The 26273-nt window shown below is 44.6% G+C and overlaps 1 protein-coding gene across 4 annotated transcripts in view; it reads right to left on the bottom strand.

The window, feature by feature from the left end:
- Positions 1-26273, bottom strand: part of FIG4 (FIG4 phosphoinositide 5-phosphatase) — a 432686-nt gene that overhangs the window by 301194 nt on the left and 105219 nt on the right. For all 4 annotated transcript variants that reach the window (XM_040350224.1, XM_040350227.1, XM_040350225.1 and 1 more), the window contains 2 exons: positions 19320-19476; positions 6199-6249 (listed from right to left, as the gene is read on the bottom strand). In XM_040350224.1, coding sequence (XP_040206158.1) covers positions 6199-6249; positions 19320-19476 — 208 coding nt within the window. The remainder of the gene's footprint in view (positions 1-6198; positions 6250-19319; positions 19477-26273) is intronic.

Raw genomic sequence — 26273 nt, 5'->3', positions numbered from 1 at the left:
TTAAAAATAAAAAAATTCCCTCAGTTTAGGCCGATACGTATTCTACATATTTTTGGTAAAAAAAAAAAAATCGCAATAAGCATTTATCGATTTGTAAACGCTATACATTTTGCGCAAACAAAATAGGGGATAGTTTTATTGCATTTTTAATTTTTTTTTTTACTACTAATGGCGGCGATCAGTGATTTTTTTCGTGACATTATGGTTGAAACAGCGGACACTTTTGGGACCACTCATTTTCACAGCAAAAAGTGCTATAAAAATGCATTGTTTATTGTGAAAATTAACCACTAAGGGGCACTGTAGGGGTTAAGTTTGACCTCATATGTGTTGCTAACTGTAGGGGGCGGGGCTGGACGTGTGACATTGATCGGCTTTCCCTATATCAGGGAACAGACGATCAGTGTCACCGTCACAGTGAAGAACAGGAAAGGTGTGTTTACACACACCTCTCCCCGTTGAGCTCCGGTGACCGATCGCGGGACACCAGCGGCGATCAGGTCAGCGGAGCTTCGGACCGGGTCGCGAGTGCGCCGTGCTCGTGACCCCACCGCTGGGCTTATAGCAACACGTACAGGTACGCGATTGTGCCCAACCATGCCATTCTGGTGACGTATATCGGCGTGAAGGGGTCCTTAAGTGGTTAAAACATTTTTTTTTTTTAATTATAAAATTGTGATACAAACAGTGCTTTTCTGGACAGTATTAAAACAAACTCCTTAAAATATCTAGCACGGCAATGAGGAAAAACAACTGCTTTTGGTCACTATGGGGGCATCAACTTGCAGAAGCACAGCGGCATTTTGTTAGATGGTACAGCACTGTGTTAGATTAGAGAGACAGAATGGCGCAAGATGAAACATTATTTGAAATAAGCATCTGGTAGAATTCTAATGTCCTGTATTTGAATGCTTTTAGATATTTCTGTTAAGCCAGTAACGGGGTTGTGAACTTTAATTACTGCATGCCAAATGGCTTATATTCTATAAGTGTGAATACAAATGAACCGTGTTCCAATTAAATGACTCCAACTGTATTTCTGTGTTTAAATGGTTACTATGGCAGCCATTGGCAATTACTTACGGTTCCTAATTGGTTGCTTGATAAGCATGTGCCCAATGACTCAATATCTGCTGCAAAGCAGCTTGAGGGTCTGGCATTGGGGGGCAATAGCTTGCCTTACACTTAAAACCAAATGCCCCAAAATAAAAAATTTAGATATTACCTATAAAATTACTGGACTATGTCTGTGTAAAAACCAAAGCTCTTTATCAACATACTGCATACATCCTAAAATAACATGGATTTTAACACAAGATTGCCTTATGGCAACATACTCCACAGAAATGCAAAATGTTAAGCAAATAAAGACTGCCTTTCCACATATAAGATTACAATCATTTCATCAGACTGGGTAAATTATGAACTTCAGTTAATTAGACCGATTTGATAAACTGCAAAAGAGAAATTAAAAAAGTAATGCCGCGTAGACACAACTGTTTTTAATGTCATGGAAAAAACTCAACGCGATTCTTGTCAAGCCTGCCTTGCATAAACACGATCGTGAAAAAAAAAAAGTTTGAGCAAAACGCGGTGACATACAACACGTTTTTCACGAAGTGAAAGACGAGAAAAAATAGAGCATGTTCTAAATTTTTAATGGCCATTTTTCACGACGAGAAAAATGCTCTGGAGCCTACACGGTCGTTTTTAATGACCAATTTAAATAATTGCATTTTTCTCATCATGAAAAACGGCCGTCTGTGTATAGGCGGCATAAGGCTTTGGTACAGCTATGTTTTTATCAATCACTGTTCTCTATAGTCACTAAATGTAATATTTTTTGGGATAGAAACAGGAGATGTGGCGACGCAATAGCGGAGGAAAGGCTATCCCGGAGCTCCGCTCAGACTGACCTCACGGCCTGATCTCCCACCTGCACCCGCAGAAACCTGAACATGCCAAAAAGGAGCAGAAAAAATTCTCAAAGCCCACCACTGCTGGTCCCGTTACCCGTACTTTGTTCCTTGCTGGACTTCTTTGCTTCACGTGTTCCCATTACCTCAGAGCAGTTTGCAGACATGGTGACAGATTCCCAGAGCGTGGCCGCCCAGGACCGTCCTGCCCACATGCCCTCTTTACAGAACACCTTTCTGGCACTCTCAGGTGAGCTCCTCCAAGACACAGCCAGAGGCATTGGGATTACAGCCTGACCTCTCCAGGCGTACCTTGCAGATGCATTGTACTTTGAAGCCCCAGCTAGAAAAGTTGCTAGAAGACTTTACATATTGCTGGGGTTTTCCATTCCACCTATTTAGGGTCCTTGCTCATTTGTGCTCCGCACGGTGGCTCAACTGCCAGAAATGTTTGCCCAGCTAGGCATCCCAGCATGCAGTTCCCAGATTGGACTGCCATGAAACTCAACTCAAAACTTTCCCAGCTCCCACAGTGGAACTGTTCTTCCATAAGACAATGCATTTCAGAGAGCTACTCAAAATTGAATACGATTTATACACTTGTTTTAAACCTAGACCAACTATTGACTCATGTGCTGCACCCTCATGTTGCTTTCCATTTTGTGTTTCACTGTATGGGGACATCTGAGCCCACCGGGAGCCTGGGTGGCAGACATGCCCCAAATGGCTGTAGTGATGCTAATGATGGTGGCATGACCCTGCTCTCAGGGGGTACCCCTTCCCAGTGTGTCTGCCAACTTGCTCTTTGGCTCACTTCCCTCTGGGTGCCCTGGACCTTGTGAAGTACCTTGGTTTTATCTATATCCGTAGCCTTCAACTTGACCCATTTCCCATTTGGGCACATGGCATTTGTCTATTGTCTATCCTCTTTCATTGAGCAGCCACATAATGAGCCTTCAGGGGCCTTTGTTAAACTGTGTTTATGTTTTGGTTATACATTTTATTTTTCTCTGGTTGTGGCCCTATCCCTAGGGGCTGGCAAGGTGGCATGCCCATGTACTGCAACCTTTTCTTTCCTCTGTAGTCAACCCAGGGGGGGGGGTCCCTGGGAGCTCGGCGAGCAGTGGATCATGCTTCTACAGAGGGTAGAGTGCCTTCCATGTCATGCGGACAACTTTAGCCTGACTGCTGGGAAATTACATTTCCTGCTAGTACCTGACAGGCTTGGGCAGCACACCATCACAGGGGAACACTTGTTGGGATATCAGCTCCATATACACTGCTGGAAAGGTTTGGTGCCAGCCCATGGGCACTAAAAATTGTAAGTGCAATAGTTAACGATCAATAAAATAGCAGACATACTGCGCAATGATGGCCATTTCGCTATGAGATCCTGATAACCAAAATTAGAACCCAAGAAGCCAGGTGCTGACACTGACATTGCTGATAAGCTGACTGGGAAAGGCTTTAGGCTGATCCTTATGCGTGGAGTGGTTTTCCTATATATGAACCAAAGGCATACCTATAGTTTAGCGCTGCTGAGTGGCCAATTTAAAAGGTGGTGGTGCCGTCACAAATTGGTGGAACGCAGATGTGTTGAGTCACGGATGAATGGTAGATGTCACAAATCTACAGTTGAATAACACTAAAGATATGCACTAGGACTTTAATACTTTATTTCTTTAGATTTTTCTATTTATTGGTTTTGATCTGCTTGGTGATTGACTTTTGGGATATATGCTTTGTTTGATATTTTATCACTTAAGTGTATAGGGAGTATTTTGATGAAAGCTCTTTAGGGAATTATATAATTTAAAGTGGTATATTTGTTCATTTTTAAAAGCATAATTTAAAGCCGCACATTCATTGCTGAATTAGAAATGTTTAATATATACTAAAAGTTAGCACAGTTATTACTTTCTCTCTTTAGCCAAATTAAACCACTCTAGGGTGGGATATATTTATAACTGCAACAAATGTAATTTGAGATTGACACCAATACGTTTTGTTAGCACCGGTGACATACTTTACACAGATAATGCATCCATGCCTGTCTAACTTAGATTTAGTCATGCAAAAAATACATTAAGGAATTGCCTTCCCAGACCTGTTTCAATATTACCAAGCAGTCCATCTTGCCAGGGTACTCACATGGTCAGAGATAGGGGACACAAAGCATGAGTAGTGATTGAACAGTCTTGCTCTGATATTGCTTTACAATGTTTTCCCAGAGATTGTGGACATAACGATGGCACTCTACAGCACCATCCCCTTATTGGTGCAACCCTCAGTGCAGCGCAACAAAGTTACCATTTTCTAGGTCAGAAAATGAGATTGACCTTTATTTAATATGGGGGAACCCAGCGTTCTTCAAAGCAGAAATCTGTAAGGCCAGGAAGGGACTTTTCGGCCAAGGCAAGTTACCCCTCGGTAACTTCCTCACTGACTCAAAGTTGAAGACTGATGCTGAATTGCAGTCGATGTTTGATCCACTGCTGGACCTCCAGCACCTACAGCAACTTCCCCCTTTTCCTTAGCAGTGTTCTCCGTCAGGGGTGGTCAACCCATATTAACACTGTTTGAAAATTGATGTCTGGAACAGGGCCCCTCTGCTCACAGGGTCTCCGAAGCCTAGAAATTGCAAATTTCCTTATCCCTAGGTTTCTCCTGAAATGGGAAAGGGAACTGGGGCTCACACTTTGTTGAGCAGTGGAACCATGTCCTCCAATTTGCTCATTACTCTTCAGTGGCCAATAAAACACCAAAAGCTGGAATATAAGGTCCACATGTGCTGGTATAAGGTCCCGTCTCTCTAAGAAAAATCGACCCCAACATCTAAACAGTACCCTTGTCCTTTCCCCTCCTGCATGACTACTGGTAATACTGTATTATAGCTCATAAAACAGAAAGGGCCAGCACCCCATAATAAGCCTCAGTTGGTTGGGAGATCAACAAAACAGGCAACAAAAAAGTGAACATGTTCCTCCACCAACATCTCAGCCTCACAAGTCCCCTTTCTTAAGGTGACAGACAGAGCACACCATTTACATTTGAATCACACAAACTCAGCCATGGAAATTGGATAAAAGTAATATAGCCAAAAGTAAAATAAGGAGTCTGATGGCATTCCAGTCACTCGGTATACCAAAACTGGAAACAAATCAGTATGCAGCAAGTAGGCACCTTATGTTTTAAAGACCAGAAGTGATGCAACATGCATTCCAAAGACTTTGAAGTCAAGTCAATCAAGGGACATGTTTGTTTGCCACTTTCTATCACCTGAGGCTTATGATGGGATACCGTTTTTCTTCTATCCCTTGGTTGCAAAACCCTGCCAGGTTTTTTGTTTCCCCGTTTGGGAGATTCACCCCAATTTATCCTAGCAATCATTTTTCCGGTACAGAGAAAAAAAAATGTTTTTCTGACAGCTAAAGGGGATTTGTTTCACCTCAGACAGATTTGTAGTTACTGCTGCATTCTGCGACTGGAAGGGGACACTTCCTTGACCAAAAACAAAAAAAGTGAGAACTAAGCGACAATCTGATTACTGCCCTTCTGCAAGTCTTGGGCCAGTTCAAGACCAAGCACTATTTCCCAAATGTAGTATAGCTTGCAGAAGTCTCAGGGAATGGAAACTTCCAACTGATTGCCAATGCAGTCTGGTTCACAAGCCAATTTAAACAGACTTAAAAGTCTTTGGACTGCGCTGTATTTCAGTGCGGTCTTTGGCCCGTTTCAACTTTAAAATCTTTCCATACAAAAAAGAAAATAAAAAAAAAAAATTCCTGTAAACAAGTAAATTTTTACCTGTCCTGCTGGCCATGCTTCCCATTTATATAAAAATAATCTTCTGCATCCAAAGGCAGCTCAGTGTGTGGGATGCCAAAGATTTATTTGGCCACCACAAATCTTAATGAGACTAAACATAGGTTGAACTGATGACTGCTATTCCACTAATCGACACAGAAACGACATAGCAACAGGTAGGTGAAATCACAGCACCCAGCTGGGGACCTAATTCAACACACCAGAAGTTGTTGTGGGCGCTTATTGTCCGGCATACTTTCAGATCGAACATAGGGGGCACAGGACGCAGACCGGAGAATTATTTTTCTTACAGGGAGTCTTTAAAACGTTTCATTATGTAGCAACAGTTTTTTTTAACACAATTATTCCAGAGACAGCTTAGGAAGACCGTAAGAACAAAGAAAGCTTAATTTTGGAAATGTATTGTTGCCTAAAGTGTTTGTGTTCCATGCCAAACAGACCACGTTCTACTTACCTGAAGTAAAAATTGCTTGATAGGTCAACATTCTGAAAAATTCTTAAATACCTAAGAGTAGGGAGGAGGAAAAAAAAAAACAGTATCAGCATAGGATAGGGATTATATACCTTGAAAAGGACTATACTTACCACACAAGGTAATGATAGTAAAATGATAGCAGTGTGAATTTAAACATGGATTCGATACACTCCTCACAAGACATGATATATATGTAGCAAGCCAAGCTAGGCAACCTCTAGGGTGATACTTACAGACCGTTAACCAATCCAGCATAGTGCTGTTGGCAAACAAGCAAGATACAAGCATGATACAAAGAAGAACAGCCAGAATAGGAATACTGGTACAAGAGAAACTATAGCAGCTTGGAGATGACAGAAAACTGGGTAGCTTTAATATTAGTAACCAATTTATAATCACAGAAGGGAAGCATGCTGCAGGAAAGAAGATCATTGCAGACACTCAAAACATTTTTTTATTTTTATTAAGTTCCTGGGAAGGTAAGCCTCTAGAGCAGGCATGTCCAAAGTCCGGCCCGTGAGCCAATTTGCGGCCCCCCTGGTGATTTAATATGGCCCCCCTGGGGATTTGGAATATATATATATATATATATATATATATATATATATATATATATATATATATATATATATATATATATATATATATATATATATATATATATATATATATATATATATATATATATACATATACACACACACACACACACATATATATATATTCAATGCAGCCTCACATGTGCCCTGTGACCTGGGGGCCACAAAAGATATATACAGTATATATCGGCGCTGCCTCAGAGGGGACAGGACATGCGCTGTCAGATTACATGAAGAGAATCTCCTGTTTACTCAGGGGCATCTGTAAAAGGAAGCCCTGTTTCCTGAGATGCCATTGGATGACTGTTCTGTTTATCATAGGAGGCGGGACTTTGTATTAAAGAGGCCACGAGTAAACAAGATATGCTCCCGTTTATAGTATGACGGCACTTTTCCTGCTCCCTCCGAGGCTGCAGATGGGCATCAATCAGGCTGTACTGATGGCAATGGTAAGGCTGCATTCAGGGCACATGTGAGGCTGCATTCATGGCAATGGTGAGCCTGTGCGTGTTATACGTCGATAAATACGGTATATACAAATAACACGCCCAAGCTCCTCCTTAGTCCTGAGCAGCGCTCGGGGATTCGTTGGGGCCACTAAAGATATATACAGTATATCCAAATAATACGCCCAAGCTCATATCTTCACCACACACAGCCACAAGGTCAAGAGAATTCTTGTTGGGCCGTGTATTAGTTGCTCGGACGAACACACTTAGACCAAATTTTAATGGTTCAAAGAATGTCAGGCAAAATGGTCGGCCCTCATGCATGTTCAGTTCATCAAATGTGGCCCTCTTTGAAAAAGGTTTGGAGACCCCTGCTCTAGAGGATAACATACTTGGGGATCATACTTACAAATTATGGAATAAGGGAAAACGCATTTTTGCCTCATGGTATATTTTCATGCGAGGAAGCTAGGGCTAATGACTTCAAGTAGAAGGCATCATGATGCTTGTTTTCATTATTCAGTGACACAGACAGTGACTTAGGAGTAACTCCGAGTAGGTCTGTTCCAAAAATTCAACAAGGGCACATGGAAGTGTTGGGCATTTAGATGCTCCTAGGTGCTGCAGGAAGGATTTCATTATTGCTATTCCAATAATATATAACTGGAACAGGCTTCGGACAAACCTAGACACATCTATGTGCAGCCACTTCATATTTGTTTTTTATATTGTGTCAATATATTCAAAAATACTGTACAAAATATGGTAACCCACCGATAGCACTGAGGTTTTTTTAATGCTAAAATAGTTACAATTAAGGCAAAAAAACTGCATAGCTCTACTGTTCCTTACTTTGTGGATAACCTATATGCTTCTAAAAGTGCAAGCAGACAAAAAAAAAAAAAAAGCAAAACATGTTATTCTTTCAGTTGCTAAATATACTCCGTTAATGTTGCCTATTACATGAATCAAGATTAGATCCCGGCAATGATTACAAATACTGATCTGAGTCATAGTTAAAAGCCAGTCTGGACACACTAGCACAGTTTAATTTACTGCACAAAAAGCACCTTCTAAGATTTTTAGGTATCCATGTTTACATCCGGTCAGCACATTACATAAGCTGAATAAACTTTTGTAACAACCGTTTTCAGAAAACCTAACAAAAATGTGAAAAGATTACCATGAATGGAAAATGTTTTGAATCAGACTGTTTTAAAGAAAATCTCCCCGATTTTCAGAAATGGTTTAATATTATTGGTAATTGCATTATATTCTTCAGTTTAGACATAGACCAGATTACTGGTCAAATAACCCATCTGAGTGCCAAGAGATCTGCCTCGTTAAAGGTGTGTTTAAGGGCAAAAAATATCTAGAGATATGGATGAGCTTCGTGTTCGAGTCGAACGCACATTCGACTTGATTGTATGTTCGACAGTTCGTCAAAATACGAACGTTACGGGCCATTCGTGCCGAATTCGAGCGGCGTGTCACGGCCCATAATTCACTGCAGCAGTGCATTGCTGGCTGATGATTGGCCAAGCATGCACTATGACCTGCATGCTTGGCCAATCACAGCTTGCAAAAAATGCAGAGCCATAATTGGCCAAAGCCAGGGTGGCTTTAACCCATTATGGCTCAGGGGGTTTAGTACACGTCCCACACTATAAAAGGCTGCCTGCAGGTCAGCCTTGTGTAGTGTGCTGCGCTGGTTGAGAGAAGACAGAGTGTCATTTATTGCAGGTAGATAGAGCAGGCAGCCTAGTCATTTAGAGTTACAGTGTGTAGAGGATATATATGCATCCCAGAGAGAGGGGTGTGTGTGTGTATATGTGTGTGTGTGTATGTATGTGTGTGTATGTATGTGTGTGTGTGTATGTGTGTGTGTGTGTATGTATGTGTGTGTGTGTGTGTGTGTGTGTGTGTATATATGTATATGTATATGTATATGTATATGTATATGTATATGTATATGTATATGTATATGTATATGTATATGTATATATATATATATATATATATATATATATATATATATATATATATACACACACACACACACATACATATACACACACACACACACTATACACACACACACACACACACACACACACACACACACACACACACACAGTATAGTTTAGCTAGATCCGCTCTTCCTAATTTACAGGCAGGCGATTGTGCTGTCTGTGTCCTCTGCAGCGTGCACCTAAAGCTACGTGGTGTGTACTGTCTGTGTCCTCTGCACATAAACACCCAACGTAAAGCTGGCGTTTCTCATATTTACTCCTAGAAGCAGGGAGAGAAGAGGCAGAGAGTCACAAGCCGATAAAAGAGGGCAAGCAGGCTCTGTGTCTAGAGGCAACAGTCCTGGTCGTGGACACGGTGCATCCTCAGCACGTGGCTGTGGGACACGCTCGTCCTTTTTTCCGGCAGCTGGCCGCGTTAAGCCGCAACATGCCGAAGACTTGGTAGAGTGGATGACCAAGCCATACTCATCCTCTCACCCAGGTTCAGGATACTTTGGCAAAGCAGCTGCCAACGCGGCCTCTTCCCTCTGCTCAATGGCATCAGTCACTCCTTCCCAAGCCCCTTGTCCTCCTGAGGAGTGCCCCGAACTGTTTGACCACAGTGTTGGGTACATGCTGCAGGAAGATGCGCAGCATTTTGAAGGCTCCGATGATGAAACACAGATAGAGGAAGGCAGTAACGTGAGCCCAGAGAGAGGGGGTGCCCAAGGAGGACAGTAATCTGGCAGTCATGTTCCCCCAGAGGCAGCATACTGCCAGGTTTTCTACAGTGACGAGGAGGGAGGGGATGATTAGGTCACTGACTCAAAGTGGGTGCCTGATAGGGAGGAGAAGGCACATTTCCAACGAGGCAGGATGCCCTCCAGGGGCCAGCTTAAGAGCAGCACACCGACTGCATCACAACTCAGAGCTACACATGTGCAGGGTGCTGCTGTCTCAGCGTTATTCAAAAAGTTCTTTGGTGTGGGCATTTTTTGAGACGAGTTCATCAGATCGCACCGCTAATTGCAACATATGTCTCAAGCGTATCTCGTGTGGTCAAAACATCATGCGCTTGGGCACCACATGATTGACCAGCATGCGTACCTCAAAGACCCACACCAAAGAACAAAGTGGACCTCTCCTTGCTCCTCATCAGCTGGGATCTCCAACCCCACTATACCCTCAGTCTTTTGAAGCCTGCACTGATGGGACTGAATGTGTAGAATTCGGTGCGTCACAGCCAAGTACTTGCAGGCAATCTACTATCGGTAGATTGTACCAGGCAAATTTCCCTGCCCCAGCTGCTGCAGCGCCGAAAGAAGTTCTCTCCCAGCCATCCACATGCCCAACGGTCGAAAGCTAGCTTGGCTAAATTGCTAGCACTTCAACTGCTGCCTTTTCAGATGGTAGATTCTGCCCCCTTCCGTGAGTTTGTGGAATGTGCGGTACCCTCAGCGGCTCTCTACCGGCATGTGGAAGGCAATGTCCATGCCTCGCTGGACAGGGCAGTCAGTGGTAAGGTGCATATTAACGCTGACTCATGGTCCAGCTGGCATGGACAGGGACGTTCCCCATCTTTCACGGCACATTGGGTGACTCAACTGGTTGTGACACACCTCTTCTCCACTCCCTCCTTCCTCTGTGTCCTCTTTCTGTGCCGATGTGTCCTCGGAAACCAGCGGTGCCAAGTAGGCGTTCAAGGGGCTACGCAGGCAGAGATGCCATGCAGTGCTTGAGCTGGTGTGCTTGGGGGACAGGAGCCACACTGGGCCAGAGGTTCTGTCAGCTCTGCAGGGGCAGGCTCAGAAGTGATTGACACCACGCCCGCTTAACCCAGGAATGGTGGTTTGCGCCAATGGCACCAACCTCCTCGCCGCCCTGCGACAGGGACAACTGACCTATGTGCCCTGTTTTGCTCATGTCCTTAACTTGGTGGTGCAGCGGTTCTTGGGCAGGTACCCGGGCTTACAGCATGTCCTGAAGCAGGCCAGGAAACTGTGTGCATTTTCAACGGTCATATAATGCCAGTGCTCGGCTGGCAGACCTCCAAAAAGGAATAAAACCTGCCCAAGAACCGCCTAATCTGTGACATGCCCACCAGGTAGAACTCTGTTGGCCATGCTGCAGCAGCTGCACAGGCAGCAGAGGGCCATCAATGAGTATCTGTGTCAATGTGGCAGCGGGTCAGGGGAGCTTGTTTTTTCCCCCCACGCCAGTGGGCCATGATCAGGGATGCATGCACTGTCTTGTCACCATTTGAGGCCACGAGGATGGTGAGCAGTGACAGTGCATGCATCAGTGAGACTGTCCCTCTTATTCACCTGTTGGAGCATGGAATAATGGACAGGGCCCTTGAGGCACAACAGAGGGAGGAAGGGGAGGACTTCCTTACCTCTCAAGGCCCCCTTTACCCAGACAGTGTTCCTGCCTGCCCATCACACAGGAAGAGGATGAGGAGGATTGTGTCAGCATGGAGGTGGAGCCTAGCACTCAGCAGCATCAGCAGCAGTCTTCAAGGGATCAATTACAGTCTCAAGAAACCCATGGACTTGTACGTGGCCGGGACGAGGTGGCCGGGACGAGGTGGCCGGGGATTCTGTTATCCTCAGTAACCCAGAGGACTCCGCACCAAATGCCTCAGCAAACCTACGCTGTATGGCCTCCATGATCCTGCAAAGCCTGCGGAAGGATCCTCGTATTCATGCCATCAAGGAGAGGGATCATTACTGGCTGGCAACCCTCTTTGAAACACATAACAAGAGTAAGGTTGCAGACCTCATCTTGCCGGCGCAAAGGGAGCAGAAGATGAAATATCTTCGGGAGGCCTTGCAGAAAGGTCTGTGCAACGCGTTCCCAGAGACTGGGAGGTTACAAAATCCTGGTCCTGGACAACGTGTTGCTGAGGTTTCGGTCATTCACAGAAGGAGCGGTGGAGAAGGTGGCCGTCTGACCGATGCGTTCAGACAATTTTTTAGTCCGCAGCCCCCAAGGTATGACCGGTTCCAGCAACCATTGCCAGCCTCTGTTTTACATGGTGCGGGAATACCTAGGGGCAAGATCAGACTTGGACCCCTTTCCCATCGAAAATCCTCTGGCTTACTGGGTCTTGAGGATGGATCACTGGCCAGAGCTTGCACAGTAAGAAAGGCCTAGTTAGACTTACCGGTGACGGTATTTCTAAGAGCCTTTCAGGACAACCTTGGAGAGCGCGCAGCTCCGCCCACTTTTTAGGAAACACACATGATCCTTTAAGATCCCTCCTCTTCCACCATGGCCTCAGTTATTGTGGTCTCCGACAACTGGAAAACAAAGCACAGAAGAACCACAACAAACCATGATAGACATTTAAAACATACTCTTATTCAAATACCTAGGGAGGGAAAATAGCGGTTGTCCTGAAAGGCTCTTAGAAATACCGTCACCGGTAAGTCTAACTAGGCCTTTCTCTTATCGCCTTTCAGGACAACCTTGGAGAGGATAACCGAGTAACTTACCCTAGGGTGGGACCACTGCTTGCAGTACCTTCCTGCCGAAGGCTTGCTCCGCAGCGGACAGTAAGTCTAGCCTGTAGTGCCGTAGAAAGGTCGAATAGCTGGACCATGTAGCCGCCTTGCAGATTTGGTCAGGCGTAGCACCAGCTCTTTCGGCCCAAGAAACTGCCGTAGATCTTGTTGAATGGGCCGTGATTCCCGTAGGAGGCACCTCTCCTCTGGCTTGATAACTCTCTACAATGGCTTGTTTAAGCCATCTTCCCAACGTGCTTTTAGAAGCCTTCTCTCCTTTTTGTGACCCTGAGAATATTACGAACAAGGCGTTTGACTTCCTGAACTCTTTGGTGACAGAGAGGTATTGAAGTACACATCTTCTTACGTCGAGAGTATGAAAGGTTTGTTCCCCTGCATTAGAGGGAGCTGAACAAAAAGTAGGAAGGATTATTTTCTGAGACCTGTGAAAGGTTGACGAGACCTTAGGAAGAAAGGCTGGATCTGTTCGAAGAATTATCCTGTCCGGAAAAATTCTTAAATAAGGTTCTGTGACTGCCAAAGCTTGGATTTCACTGACCCTTCTTGCGGTCGTAATGGCCACCAAAAAAAGAGTTTTTAATACAAAAATTTTCAAAGAAATATTCCCTATGGGTTCAAACGGAGTCCCCGTGAGACCCTGTAACACAATTGATAAATCCCAACTGGGAAAGGTTTTAAAGGCTATTGGCCTACTTCGACCCAGTGCCTTAAAAAATCTTGAAATTAAATGTTCCTTAGATAGAGTTCTTTCCAAATAAACTGAAAGAGCTGCTACTTGCGTCCTTAGGGTGCTAATTGCTAACCCTTGCTCCATTCCTGCATGAAGAAATTCCACGACAGAAATGACGCTATGAATCTGGAAATTTTTGGACGTACACCAGGAATTAAACTTTCTCCAGACCTTGAGGTAAATTGCTCTGGTTACACTTTTCCTGCTGTCTAGCAGAGTTTTTATCACTTTATCCGAGAGTCCCTTTGATCTTAAAAGGTCTTCAGAAACCAGGCCGTCAACTGTAGACATTCCACCTCCGGATGATTAACATGACCCTGGGACAGAAGGTCTTTCCTGAGTGGTAGTTTCCACGGTGGTTTTGTGGCTAAATTCTGAAGTGATGCAAACCACGGTCTTTTTGGCCAGTAGGGAGTGATTAGGATCAGACTGGCTTTTTCTTCCCTGAACTTTAAGACTAGTGGTATTAGTGTGAAGGGGGGGAAGGCGTAGCACAGCTGGTAGTGCCACTGCTGAGCTAGAGCGTCTATGGCTACTGCCTGGTCCTCTCTGTGAAGGGAAAAAAATGTTCGCACCTTCGCATTCTGCTGGTTGGCGAACAGGTCTATCTGTGGCTGACCCCATTCCTGAGTGATTGACATGAAAACTTCCATGTTTAAGCTCCATTCTGCCTCCACTATGTACCTCCTGCTCAGTAGGTCTGCTAACAAGTTTTGAGACCCTTTTAGGTGTATTGCTGACAGGGACGCTACATTTAGCTCTGCCCAAGATAGCAGATGCTTGGCCAACTGCATCAGACTTCTGCTTCCCCCCTGCTTGAGGACGTAAGCCACTGCTGTGGTATTGTCCGACAGGACCTGTACGTGGTGACCCTTCACCGTTTGATAAAAAGCCTGAAGCCCCAGGAATATAGCTTTTAATTCCCTCCAATTTGAGGACCTTCTGGCTTCTGGTTTGGACCAGGTGCCTTGAGCAGTTTGTCCCTCAAGATGGGCTCCCCACCCCCAGGAACTCGCGTCTGTTGTGAGGCGCTTCTCTACCGGAAAGACCCAGGGAAGACCCCTGGTCAGATTGACAGGATTTCTCCACCACCAGAGTGCTCTTTTGATGTTTGATGTTAATCTGATACGTTTCTCTAGAGACTCCTGGTGTGACCAGGTTTGAAGAATGCTCCTCTGAAGAGGACGAGAGTGAAACCTCGCCCATGGAACTGCCGGGATTGAGGCTGTCAGTAGTCCCAGGACTGCCATTGCTGTCCTGACTGACATTCCCAAGTTTGTCTGGGCCTGAGCTACAGAAACCAAAACTTTCTCTATCTTTTCTTGGGGTAAAAAGACTTTCTGAAGGATAGAATTTATGGTATATCCCAGAAACCTTGTCTCTTGAGAAGGTACCATATTTGATTTCTCCCGGTTTAGTAACCACCCTAGACCTCCGAGATGGACCTGCGACACCTGGAGATTCGTTGCAACTTGATCCCGGGAGTCCGCGAAAAACAGCAGGTCGTCCAGATACGGGACGACCGAAATCCCTTTCAGCTTCAGCGGTTCCAAGGCTTCCGCCATGATCTTCGTGAAGATCCTGGGGGAGGAGGAAAGGCCGAAGGGGAGAGCCCTGAATTGAAGGTGCCATACCCTGGACCCCAGGTTCACCGCCAGCCTGAGAAATTGCTGGGATGCTTGGGCAATCGGGACGTGTAAATAAGCATCCCTGAGGTCCAGGGATGCCATGAAACAATCGGGGGGTCAGTAATTTTGTTATGGAGTAGTTGGTATCCATACGGAAATGTTTGTATCTGATCGACTTGTTTAACACCTTTAAGTTTAGGATCAGGCGAAATTTGCCCGAGGGCTTCCTTACTAAAAAAATGTGGGAATAGAAGCCCTGGCCTTCTTGATGTTTTGGAACTTGGATTACAACCCCCTGACTCATCAGATCCTGAAGCAGGATCGTCATTGCAGAAGCTCTCTCTTTGTCCCGGGGAAGGGCTGTGATATAGAACCTTCTCGGGGGACACTCTGAAAATTCCAGACTGTACCCCTCCGTGATGATTCTATCCACAAAGGGGCTGATGGGCATTTGTTTCCACTGTGGGAGAAAAGACAATCTTCCTCCCACCGGAAGCAGATCGTCACTTATTTTTGGTAGTCTGTTCTGAGGGGCTTTTGAAAAGGATACCCCCTCTACCTCTACGGGACCCCCAACGTTTTTTATTTTCTTCCTTATTCTTATGGGAGTTGAAAAGGACGAAAATTTTTGGGGTTTTAACCCTTCTTAAGAGGAAAAGCTTTTTTCTTATCGGCCGTTCTGTCAAGAACCTTTTCCAGATCCTGACCGAACAACAGATGACCTGAAAGGGTTAGACCACAAAGTTTTACTTTAGAGGGTGTATCACCCGACCAGGTCTTTAACCATACCGCTCGCCTGACTGAGTTTACCAGGGCTGCAGACCTTGCGGCCATTTTAATGGACTCAGCAGATGCATCTGCCATATATTTGATGGCTTTCAAAATTAAAGGAAAGGACTCTAGCAGATCCTTTCTTGGGGTGCCTGCCTCTACATGACTTTGTAGCTTTTCAACCCAGCACTCCAAATTGCGGGCAACAACTATGGCGGCTATGGCTGGCTTCAGGCTGGTTGAAGCGGAATCCCAGGCCTTCTTTAGGAGGGAATCAGCTCTTTTATCCATCGGATCTTTCAAAACCCCCATGTCCTCAAACGCCAGATCTGTATGACGCGAAACTTGCGAAAAAGCGGCGTCTACTTTAGGTCTTTTGTTCCATAACTCGGAATCACTGTCTTCAAAAGGAAACCTTCTTTTAAGGGTCTTGGAAAAAAAGGGAGCCCGTTCAGGGTCTTTCCATTCCTTTTTGATTGTGTCCGAGAGGACCTTGTGGACTGGGAAAACCCGATGTTTGGTTTCATCCAATCCTTGATACATTTTATCATGTATGGATAACTGGACTTTTTCTTCCTGGATATCCAGGGTAGTGTAAATTGCCTTAAGTAACTCCTGAACCTCTAAGGACAATTTAAATTTAGAAGTTTTGCTACTATCATCTAGTTCCTTCATCTGCCGAATCCCCATCTGTTTGCCTAGACAACGGGATTTTCGGGCTAGGTGGTGGCTGCTGAGGCTCCCCCTGACTTGCGGAGCCTTGTGCAATCAGATCCTTGACCGAACCTAAAGAGCTTGCCAGTTCCTGAACTGAAGAGAATAGGTCCTTATATTGTTGTGAAGTTTCCTCTTCCACCAAATTTTTAATGCAGGATCTGCACATAGGTTTTTGCCAAGAATCCCTTAAAGGATTCCTGCAAGATGGGCATTTCCTTGGTTCATCCAAGTGTTTGGTTTTGCCTGCAGATTTTTCCTGCAACGAGATGACAAACCAAATTACCAACCCATTTTTTTTTTTTTTTTTAAGAACACCCAGTGCTGCCACCACCAGAAACAAACAGGGGGGAAGTAAGTGCCACTACCCCTTACGGCTATACAGACCAAGAACATTAAAACCTGGTCTGGTAACCACAGGCTCCCTCAGGGAGGATCACAATAAAACACAAATAAGCCCATCAAAGTAAGAATAAAAGGCACCATTGTACCCCTCTTACCTGGGCCTGACCGGTGCCTGCAGCGCCTGTATCCGCTGGTGCTGTCTGTCTCTCCTCCATCGTAGAGCGCAGCGAATAGTAGCTGAAAAGCCCCGTTTTTTTAATTTTCCCGGCGTCCCGCGTCATCATCGGGGGCCGGAAACGGAAGCGCCGGTCACCTAACCCGCCCCACAGACGCTGCGTTCCAGGCGTCGAGAACTACTGCGCCACGCCCCCCCAGGAAGCAGCGTCACCGTGCGCGACGCATTCGCCGGCCGGGACCCGGAGCTGGAATGCGGAACACCGCCGACCTGCAGCGGTTACCGCTCGGCCACCAGGCCCTACCGCAGCACCCGGGCACACGCCGCCACCTCCTGGGAAGCCTAATGCTCCACTGAGCCGGAGCGTCTGGGGACTCCTGAACAGGCATACTATAGACACCCAGCAGGTACGATATTTAAAGGAATAAAAAAAAAAAAAAAAAAAAATCACTGCTCCAGAAAAAAACAACCGTTTTTAAAACTTTTTTACATTGATGCATATTCCCTGGGGCAAGACCCGGGTTCTCAACCCCGTTTTACAATAACTTGCATATTAGGCTTTAAAATTAGCACTTTTGATTTTGAATGTTCAAGTCTTTTTGACTCCAATGTGGTTCTAAATGTTCAGTCTGTTTGAAGGTTCTGGTGCGAACCGAACGGGGAGGGGGGGGGGTGTTCTGCTCATCCCTACTAGAGATATTAAACAAAATACTTGTAATTTTAAAATAATTCCACAAAGGCACCATCTATCCTTCATGATATTCTGTATGCTGTGATAAACAGAGAAGACACCATGAAATACTGAATGACCCAAATACTATGGCCTGCATTTTATGAATGGGCTGATAAATGCAGGCTACAGAATTAACCAATAGTGAAATATAACTGAAAAGATATCGAGATTCACTCTCCATTATAAAATCGGCCCTTGGGTTGTGTATGAGTGTGCTAGAGATGTTAGATTTTGAGATTCCTAGGAGGTTAAAAACTAAATGTACAGTGCCTTGAAAAAAGTATTCATACCCCTTGACATTTTCCACATTGTCATCTAACAACCAAAAACATGAATGTAATTTATTGGGATTTTATGTGATAGACCAACATGACACATCATTGTGAAGTGGAAGGAGAATGTTAAATGGTTTACAAAATGTTAAACTTTGCAGTGTACAGTCCAGTGTAAAATGTGTTGGAGCTCTAAAAATACAACAAACAGAGTGGAGATTTCAATTACAAATGGTTACTTGTGATGGGTTCTCTTTATGACTAAAACTAACTATGGCTCCTAAAGACCGTATTTATCGGGGTATTGCGCGCTCCGGCATATAGCGCGCACCCCTAAAGTGGACCCGCATTCCTGTAAAAAAAAAAAAAAAGATTTTAGTACTTACAGTTTTGGTGTCTTGTGCGGCGTTCATCGGCGGCCTCGTCGGGTGCGGCTGCGGCTTTGGTGGTGTCCTCCTCGTCGGGTCCGGCGTCCTCCCTGCTTGATTCCCACTTCCGCGCCGAGTTTGAACTACTGCGCCGGCATATACCGAGCGCAGTACACTCGTGTATAGTCGGGCAGGCTCGGCTCCTCTCGTGGTCACGTCCTGTACGTCCAGGACGTGACTGCGAGAGAAGCCAACATGCCTGACTATACACGAGTGCACTGTGCTCGGTATATGCCGGCGCAGTAATTCAAACTGTGCGCGGGAAGCGGGTATCGGCGTATATCGCGCATCCACGATTTTGCCCTGAATTTCAGGGCAAAAAAGTGTGCGGTACACGCCAATAAATACAGTACATACCCAATCCTTCCCCACCCAACTAGTAAACAAAGATATTTGCTTTTTACTTCATTAAAACTGGCTTGAGGTATGCAAGAACATAATGGCATGGATAAAAAGCAATACTTGATTTCAGGAAACAAGTCACTGTAAAGTGTACCAAGGGGGGTTAGATAAATCCCATGGAGGAGCAAGAGTTTTTCCTTAAAAGGGCTATGGAATACTACAGTAAACCTCAATACCGTCAAATTATATTACAATCTACCCATCTACAAGATCATAAGTGAAATTTTTTTTTTTTCTTTTTTTTTTTACAAACAGGTTGTATTTAGCAAACTACATCTAAAGTACATTTTATTGAGCATCTTCCACATGTATTACCTGGCTTCATCAGGATGGCCAACACGTACAGAATCATTGGGAATGTAGATCATACTGGTATCTTCAATTTTGTATATCGCGTGACCACCTATGTCAGCCATTTTTCGCCTTTTAGTGATCAGCACAATGTAATATCCTTCTAAAAACTGAACAAATCCTAGAAAACAAGAACAATTACAAACTTATGTTTAGAACATGACATCATAAAACCGTTTTCATATACAATTACCAGGCAGTGTCCACATCTGATTTTCTGCTCAAGATCATCATCATATCCAAAACCCAAGAAAATATACAAAACTGTTGCAAACTAACAAAATTGTTGTCATTTGTATATGAAAAAACACATGTAAATATTTAGTTAAGGGAAGGAATAATATGCATTGAAAATCAATGGCTCCATATTTAACCACTTGCCATATTTATATACACGTGATCCTACATTTTTTTGGGGGCTCACTGGATAGTATAAAATGTCACATATAATAAGGGCCCCTTAAGTGCCTCTCTCAACATCAGTTTTTATTTTATTTAACCCTCACTACAAGGGGTTCACTGGACTCCACATACAGGTGAAAGGGCACATATGAGCCATTAAGCTCCTTTAAGATGGGTTTTGTTTAGTTTTTATAGTTTTTTTTTTAAGTCCACTGAATATCACATACAGGGGAAATAAAAAACACAATAGTAACACATAGTAAGGTGCTAGTAAGCTCCTTTCTTAAAAATGTTTTTTTTCCCCTGTCTGTTTAGAGAAAGGAAGCAATCAATGTGTGTCCAGGGGGAAGGGGGGATAAGATGTTTTATGATGCAAAGAAAGTAATTTTGTTTGTGTTAGGTTTATGTTGTATGTTGAAATTTGTGATAAAGAAAATAAGTAATTATAAAAAAAATAAACTGAAGACTATCATTGGTTCTTACAGCCACCACAATATGCCTACATACAATACTGTTTTTTTATATAATTACTTGGTTATATAGCCTTCGAGTGCTTTCATACTTATAAAGTAAATCTTAAAGGAAACATGAACGCTGCCATTGCCAGTCCCTCTGAAAATGCTTGCTACCTGGAAATTTTGCTGACCCTCTGACTTTAATACGTTGCATTTTATTGACGTGGAACTAATCTGCATATAAAAAAAAAAAAATCATAATATAGCCTGAAGTCTAGGGATGAGCCAAACATCCCCATCGTTTCGCAGAAGAACATGCAAAATTGTTTGAACGCGCGAACACTGTTAAAGTCTATGGGACACCAACGTGAAAAATCAAGTTGCTAATTTTAAAGGTTACTATGCATGTCATTGTATTAAGTGTTTGGGGATCTAGGTCTTGCCCCAGGGAACATGCATCAATGCAAAAGTTTTAAAAACTGAAGTTGTTTCGGGAGCTGTGATATTAATGCTCCATCAGGCTCATCCCTACTGAAGTCCTTGAGACTGCATACTCGTTCTGGGTTACTAATGCAAAAAACATTGAACACAGTCGGCTAGATAAGTATAAAGCCACAGTTCTTCATAGAGAAAGGGGTACTTGGTATTTCCAGGAAGGCTTCCATGAGCAACAGCACAGGAAACTGAAAAACTACTGCCCAGGGACCACTCTTGGATCATCCATAGATTTTGATCTACATGAATCAATAAGCGTGATTAGACCATCACAAGCCGAATACAGAATTGCTTTGCAAGTGTGCTAGTATAGGACGGCTTTTCTTTTAAAGGCAGTTCTAGAAGAATGGCAACGGTAAAATTGTCTGTATTAATAAAAGTAGGCACTCCAATGTCTACACTCCAGCAGCTCGTTCAGCAGGAGATGTTTATCAATTTCCCGAACATTCATTTGCTATAGCCGCACTTTGCTTCCCTTTCAATGGTACACATGAGTTTTACACCACATCTCCTCTTGTTATTGAAAGTATGAATCAGGTACTTTAGAGCTGGCTGCATTGATGAGTAACACATAAAAGGCTGTATTTATGTTCTAAGTATTACACACTATTACAACTCTGCCTTTTAGCTCTGTACATGTAAACTGTACAAACGCATGTGCGCTTCCATGCAACTGGCATCAAATATGTTACTATGTTTTGTATTCATTAATTGTTAGAGATCCATTTGAAGCTTATTTTTTTGAATGCTTAAAGGTATAGTGTTTGCTTAATTTTTAGAGTCTGTTGTGTGAATAAAACATAGCCTTGTATCTTTTTTTTCAAATTCAAGATTATTGCAATCTTCAGATAATTGTAAATTACATTTTGTCAGCCACCTTGTGTTATCACATTTTTTTAAAACTAGTTGGCTGTGCTGAATAAATTTTTTTCTCCTTGGTTCTGTCCGTGCTGTGAAATTTTAATAATTTTTGGGTAAAAGTGAAATTCTCCCTGAATATCGTGTATTTGATTCAGGAATGCTCGAACTGAACTGCGATACTGGTAGGGAAATTTGTTGGGCTATCCAATAATGCGCACCTAAAATTGCATTAATGCACCACCCACAATAAGCTAGCTAATGAAAACAAATGCATAAATGAAAAAGAAAAGAACAAGTTTAAAAATTAAGTTAAAAATGTCCTGTCTCGTTTTTGAGACAGACCTCTCCAATGGTCCCACTCTTGTATTTCTTTCGTTTTTTCCAGTGCTCTTTTTTGCTAGACCAGCTATAGGTAGGGGCATGGTCAGGTGATCACCTGTCCCCTATTGATTAGCACTCCTGTGCTCTTACTGAGGAGACTTTAAAATTCATAGTTCGGAACTGCAATACACAGAGAGCCTTGACAGGGCCTGCAGTTTACACAGGTATTTGCAAATGTGTGCAACTAAACCTCTGTTTTTAATGCTTACAGCTAGACAGGTTAATTTGGTTTGTTGCTTTTTTTGGTTGGTAACCGAGCCTGGGTATTATGGAAAAAAAATTTATATTCTATATATCTATAATTGTTTCTATTGCATTTTGCTAAAAACGCATCTCATTTTAAGTCCCAAAGCCTGCCCCCCCTTCTAACCATTTACAGGGATGGAGGCCTATGGTTGTAGTTTATCATATGCCTAAAGTCCCAACCTTATCCCCCCTTTTTCTACAGGATCTTATGAACTGGGAAGACCATGTCTAACTTCTTCCAGTCCTTGATACATTATCAAGTTTTTCCTCTTGTATTTCCAAAGTGCTATATATTGCCTTGAGCAATTCGTCCACCTCCTCCAGCGATAGCTTATACCTAGAGGATCTTGCCTCATCTTCCTCCTCCTCTGAATCAATGGTTAAGGGGGACGGGGACGGGACGATTTCCCTTTCTTCCTCAGACTCGCTCTCCCCTGTTCTGGAAGTGGATGGAGGGAGACTGGATTGAGAACTGTTCCTGGCTGGAACTCTGGCCTCTTTTCTTCACCAGGGAATGCACTGTCCCTAGAGTCTGACAATTCTTTTCTTACAGAGGATAAGAGATCTTTACACTCCTGTGTAGATTCTTCCCTCACCAAGTCCACAATGCAGGGTCTGCATATTGGATTTGGCCAAGAGTACCTTAATGGACTTTTGCATGAGGGGCATTTTCTCCCTGTTTTCTCTGACTTGGAAGTTGCTTTCTGAAACAGTAAACAAAAAAGGGTTTTTGCAAGGAGATCTAATAGCGAGAGAACACACAGAAATCGCTAGCATACACCCAAACTGCCTCAGTCTCACTCCTTGCTGAACTGCTATTAGAACATTTCCCCTATAGCAGACAGCTGCAGGTTTACACACAAGAAAAAACAAACACTCAGTGCAAGTAAAGGAAGAAGGCGCCACTGCACCTGTCCTACCTGGGCCTGCCCGGGAACCTGCATCCGCCATCGCTGCTGACGATTCAGCTTCCTCCATTGTGGATCGCCGCCTGTGGGATTTTAAATCATTCCTTCCTCTTACTCAGCTCCTATGAGCGGAAGGAAGTCGAGGCCAGCAGACCCGCCCCTTCTTCCTGCAGCTGGAACCAATTGCTACTACTCCCAGCCAGAAGCCACTGGCCGCCGGAACTGACGTCACCCGCCCTCCGGGAATTCGGTGCCGCCATGCAGAGACATGGCATGGACGCTCTATGAGCACAACAGCGGCGCCCCGAACACAGAGTGTCTGACTTTCGGCAGACCATCACTCCTGTGAGACGGGGAAGGAAGGGACACCGGAGCACCCCTCTCTTGTGCGGGAAGGAGCTGGGCAGGTCTTATGAAGAACAGTGAAGGTGCTGCCAAAACCCTCTGGAGAGAGTGCAGCCCCTCTGGTTCCCCAGCAGTGCTTCCACCAAGGCGCTAAAACTGAAGGCATGGTGGAAGCAGCGGCTTTTAAAAAGGGGCGTTGTCACACAGTGTTTCTTGGAAGAGGTGGAGCTACACCATCTCAAAAGGTGCTGTCCTGAAAGGCAAAGGGAGAAAAAGGTCCCCTGCTGTATAATCAGACAAGGGCTTACCTTGGGAACAGTATGGGAACCGGAGGCTGCCACTGGTTCAATCCGAGCAGGTGCTCCATCCTCAGGCCTGTCATCAAGCTCCATACGGTGAGTGGAGATCAGACGGAGAAAAAGGCTGGTGTCCCAGGCAGCATGTCCTCAGTGTACTACGCTGTGTTCCTTATCAACATGGCGCCGGAAAGTGTGTCATCTTGCCCGCGTCACCGGAAGTCCTCAGACACCATTTTGGTACACCTCGTTGAAGCCGAGGACAAGGCTTCCACCAGGCAGAGCTGGGGAAAAAAACCTGATGGAAGTTGCCACCACTTCCACTAGGTAAGCAAGTACCTCCAAAATAGGGAACCCTTCTGGCAGAAAATACACGGACCAATACACCCTGGACATGGCCACAACCAGTACTGGATGATGCCAGAGAAGGGGGGTCTGCCAACCAGTTACCAGTGACCTAGGAAAAAACAAACAAATGTGTCGGTGCTCCTGGAGGTTCTGGAAAAACAAAACAACTGAGGGTCAGAGGAAAGGGAGAGGCCTTTTAAATTGTATCAGATTTGTGTTTTCTGTAGAGGGCAAAGCCAATCATCTCAAGTAGCTGTGCTGGAAGGTGTGCTGGAAGGTGAGGGAGGAAATAGTCATTGGTCGTACCAGCTTCAATATCTATTCTCTTATCCATAATGTTTTCCAGAGCCCCCATTTCCTCAAAAGGCCAGATCTGTGTGTCTGGAGACCTGCGAGAAGGCTGCGTCCAGTTCGGGGTTTTTGTTCCAGAGGGACGATGGGTCCTCTGAAAACAGGAACCTTCTTTTCAAGGATCTGGAAAAAAAATTGAAAAAAAATAAAAAGGTTTCCGCTCAGGATCCTGCCACTCTTACCGTCTACCAGGACCTCATGAACTGGAAAAATAAAAAATTCTCCCAAGTCCTTATACATCTGGTCGTGGAGTCTCAAGGGTTTCTTGTCCACCTGAATTCCAAGGGTGGCATAGACTGCCCTTAAGAGGTCCTCTACCTCATCTAGGAATAGATTTTATCTTGAGTGTTTCCTGGACTCCCTGTCCCGCTTCTCTCCCTCCTGAAAAACAGAGGTGGCACCATCTGGCTCTTCCCTAGCCTCTCTGGAAGCCCCTGTAGTCTCATCTGCAGTGGCAACCAGCTGGGAAGATGAAGAGCCCTCGCTGACCACCTAGAGGGATCCCCCCCCCCCACCACAGGAACCATGGTGGAGGGAAACCTAAATAAAAAAAAAGGACCCTTCCCCAGGGTGCTCTTACCTTCAAATGGCTGGAGCTAGCATCACTGCCAACATGACCTGCACATGCAGGTGGTGCTGCCTGTGGAGTCTCACACTGCATGTACCGTGTTCGACTCCTCTACAGACTGACCGCCCCGCCCCGTACCCCCCCCACCACCGATCAGCTCCGCGACCCTGAAGTCACAGGTCAAAGGGAAGCATCCACCCCCCCCCCCCCCCCCCAAGTAATTATGTCACCCACTGTCCAGCCCACCTGGTTACAAACTGCAGCCTGCATAGCCGGTTACAGGGGAAATGGAGCTGTCTCACTGCTACAACCCTGTGGATGCGATAGCGGGCCCCTGGTCTTCCACCCGCACTCGGCAAAGCTGGGGTGGCAAGCCAGGCAGCCAGGATATACCATGCCACCGCCCTGGCAGAGCCCCTGCCTCCTTTGCAGGGCTTCAGGATAGTTCAGTCTCGCCAATTGTTTTAAAGGCCTGGTTCCAGCACTGTCTCCCCACCGGAGGAAACAAACTGAGGTCTGGCAGGGGGAGGTGAAAATGTATGGGCTGGCGCAGCGTTTCCGAAGGAAGGAGGAGCCAAGGTCTCATTTGCGGTTGTCCTTGAAGACAGAAAGGGGGAAAAAAAAAAAAAAAAAAAACAGTGTAATTGACTACCAATGTAAGGGCACCCTTCCTTCACTGATCACAATGGTTTTTACATTTTCTTAGAAATTTTTATTATTATTCCAGAATGTAATTGCCATATAAGGAGAGTGGTTATCACAAAATGGATACACCCCAGGTATAACATATGCCATGTCACTGGGCATGAGGTACTTCACTACACAGAGGGGAGAACAGCAGGCAGAGGTTAGCTCTTCCCCTTCAATTGCCTCAACCAAACTCCTTGGGCTATACAGACTGTAGGAATACAAAATAGGACACAAGGGATGGTCTACCCAAGCACAGGTTCTACATTAAAAAAGGGGCAAACTGGATTATTTATAATTTTATAGATACAACTTGCTAATCACACAAAATGTACTGGTAGCTCAGTGAATACAATAATGATGGAGTTCGCTAAGATCTGAAATATTCAGGAGTTCCTTCAGGGTATAAAGGTTCAGAAAGGCTGGTCTAATCAATCCCTGTCTGAGTTCCTGTGAAGCCCCTTGGGTCCCAGCCTCAGAGCTGTGCGGTGCCTGCACTTCAGCACAGTTGTTACTTTGGGCCATTACAGGTCAGGATCACTTATTTTAGCCTGTAGTAACCAGGCTTGCATCCC

This window comes from Rana temporaria, chromosome 4 (assembly GCF_905171775.1).
Source record: "Rana temporaria chromosome 4, aRanTem1.1, whole genome shotgun sequence".
In the NCBI taxonomy this organism is placed as follows: domain Eukaryota; kingdom Metazoa; phylum Chordata; class Amphibia; order Anura; family Ranidae; genus Rana; species Rana temporaria.
Note: the sequence above shows the minus strand (reverse complement) of the source record. Positions and strands in the feature narration are given on the sequence as shown.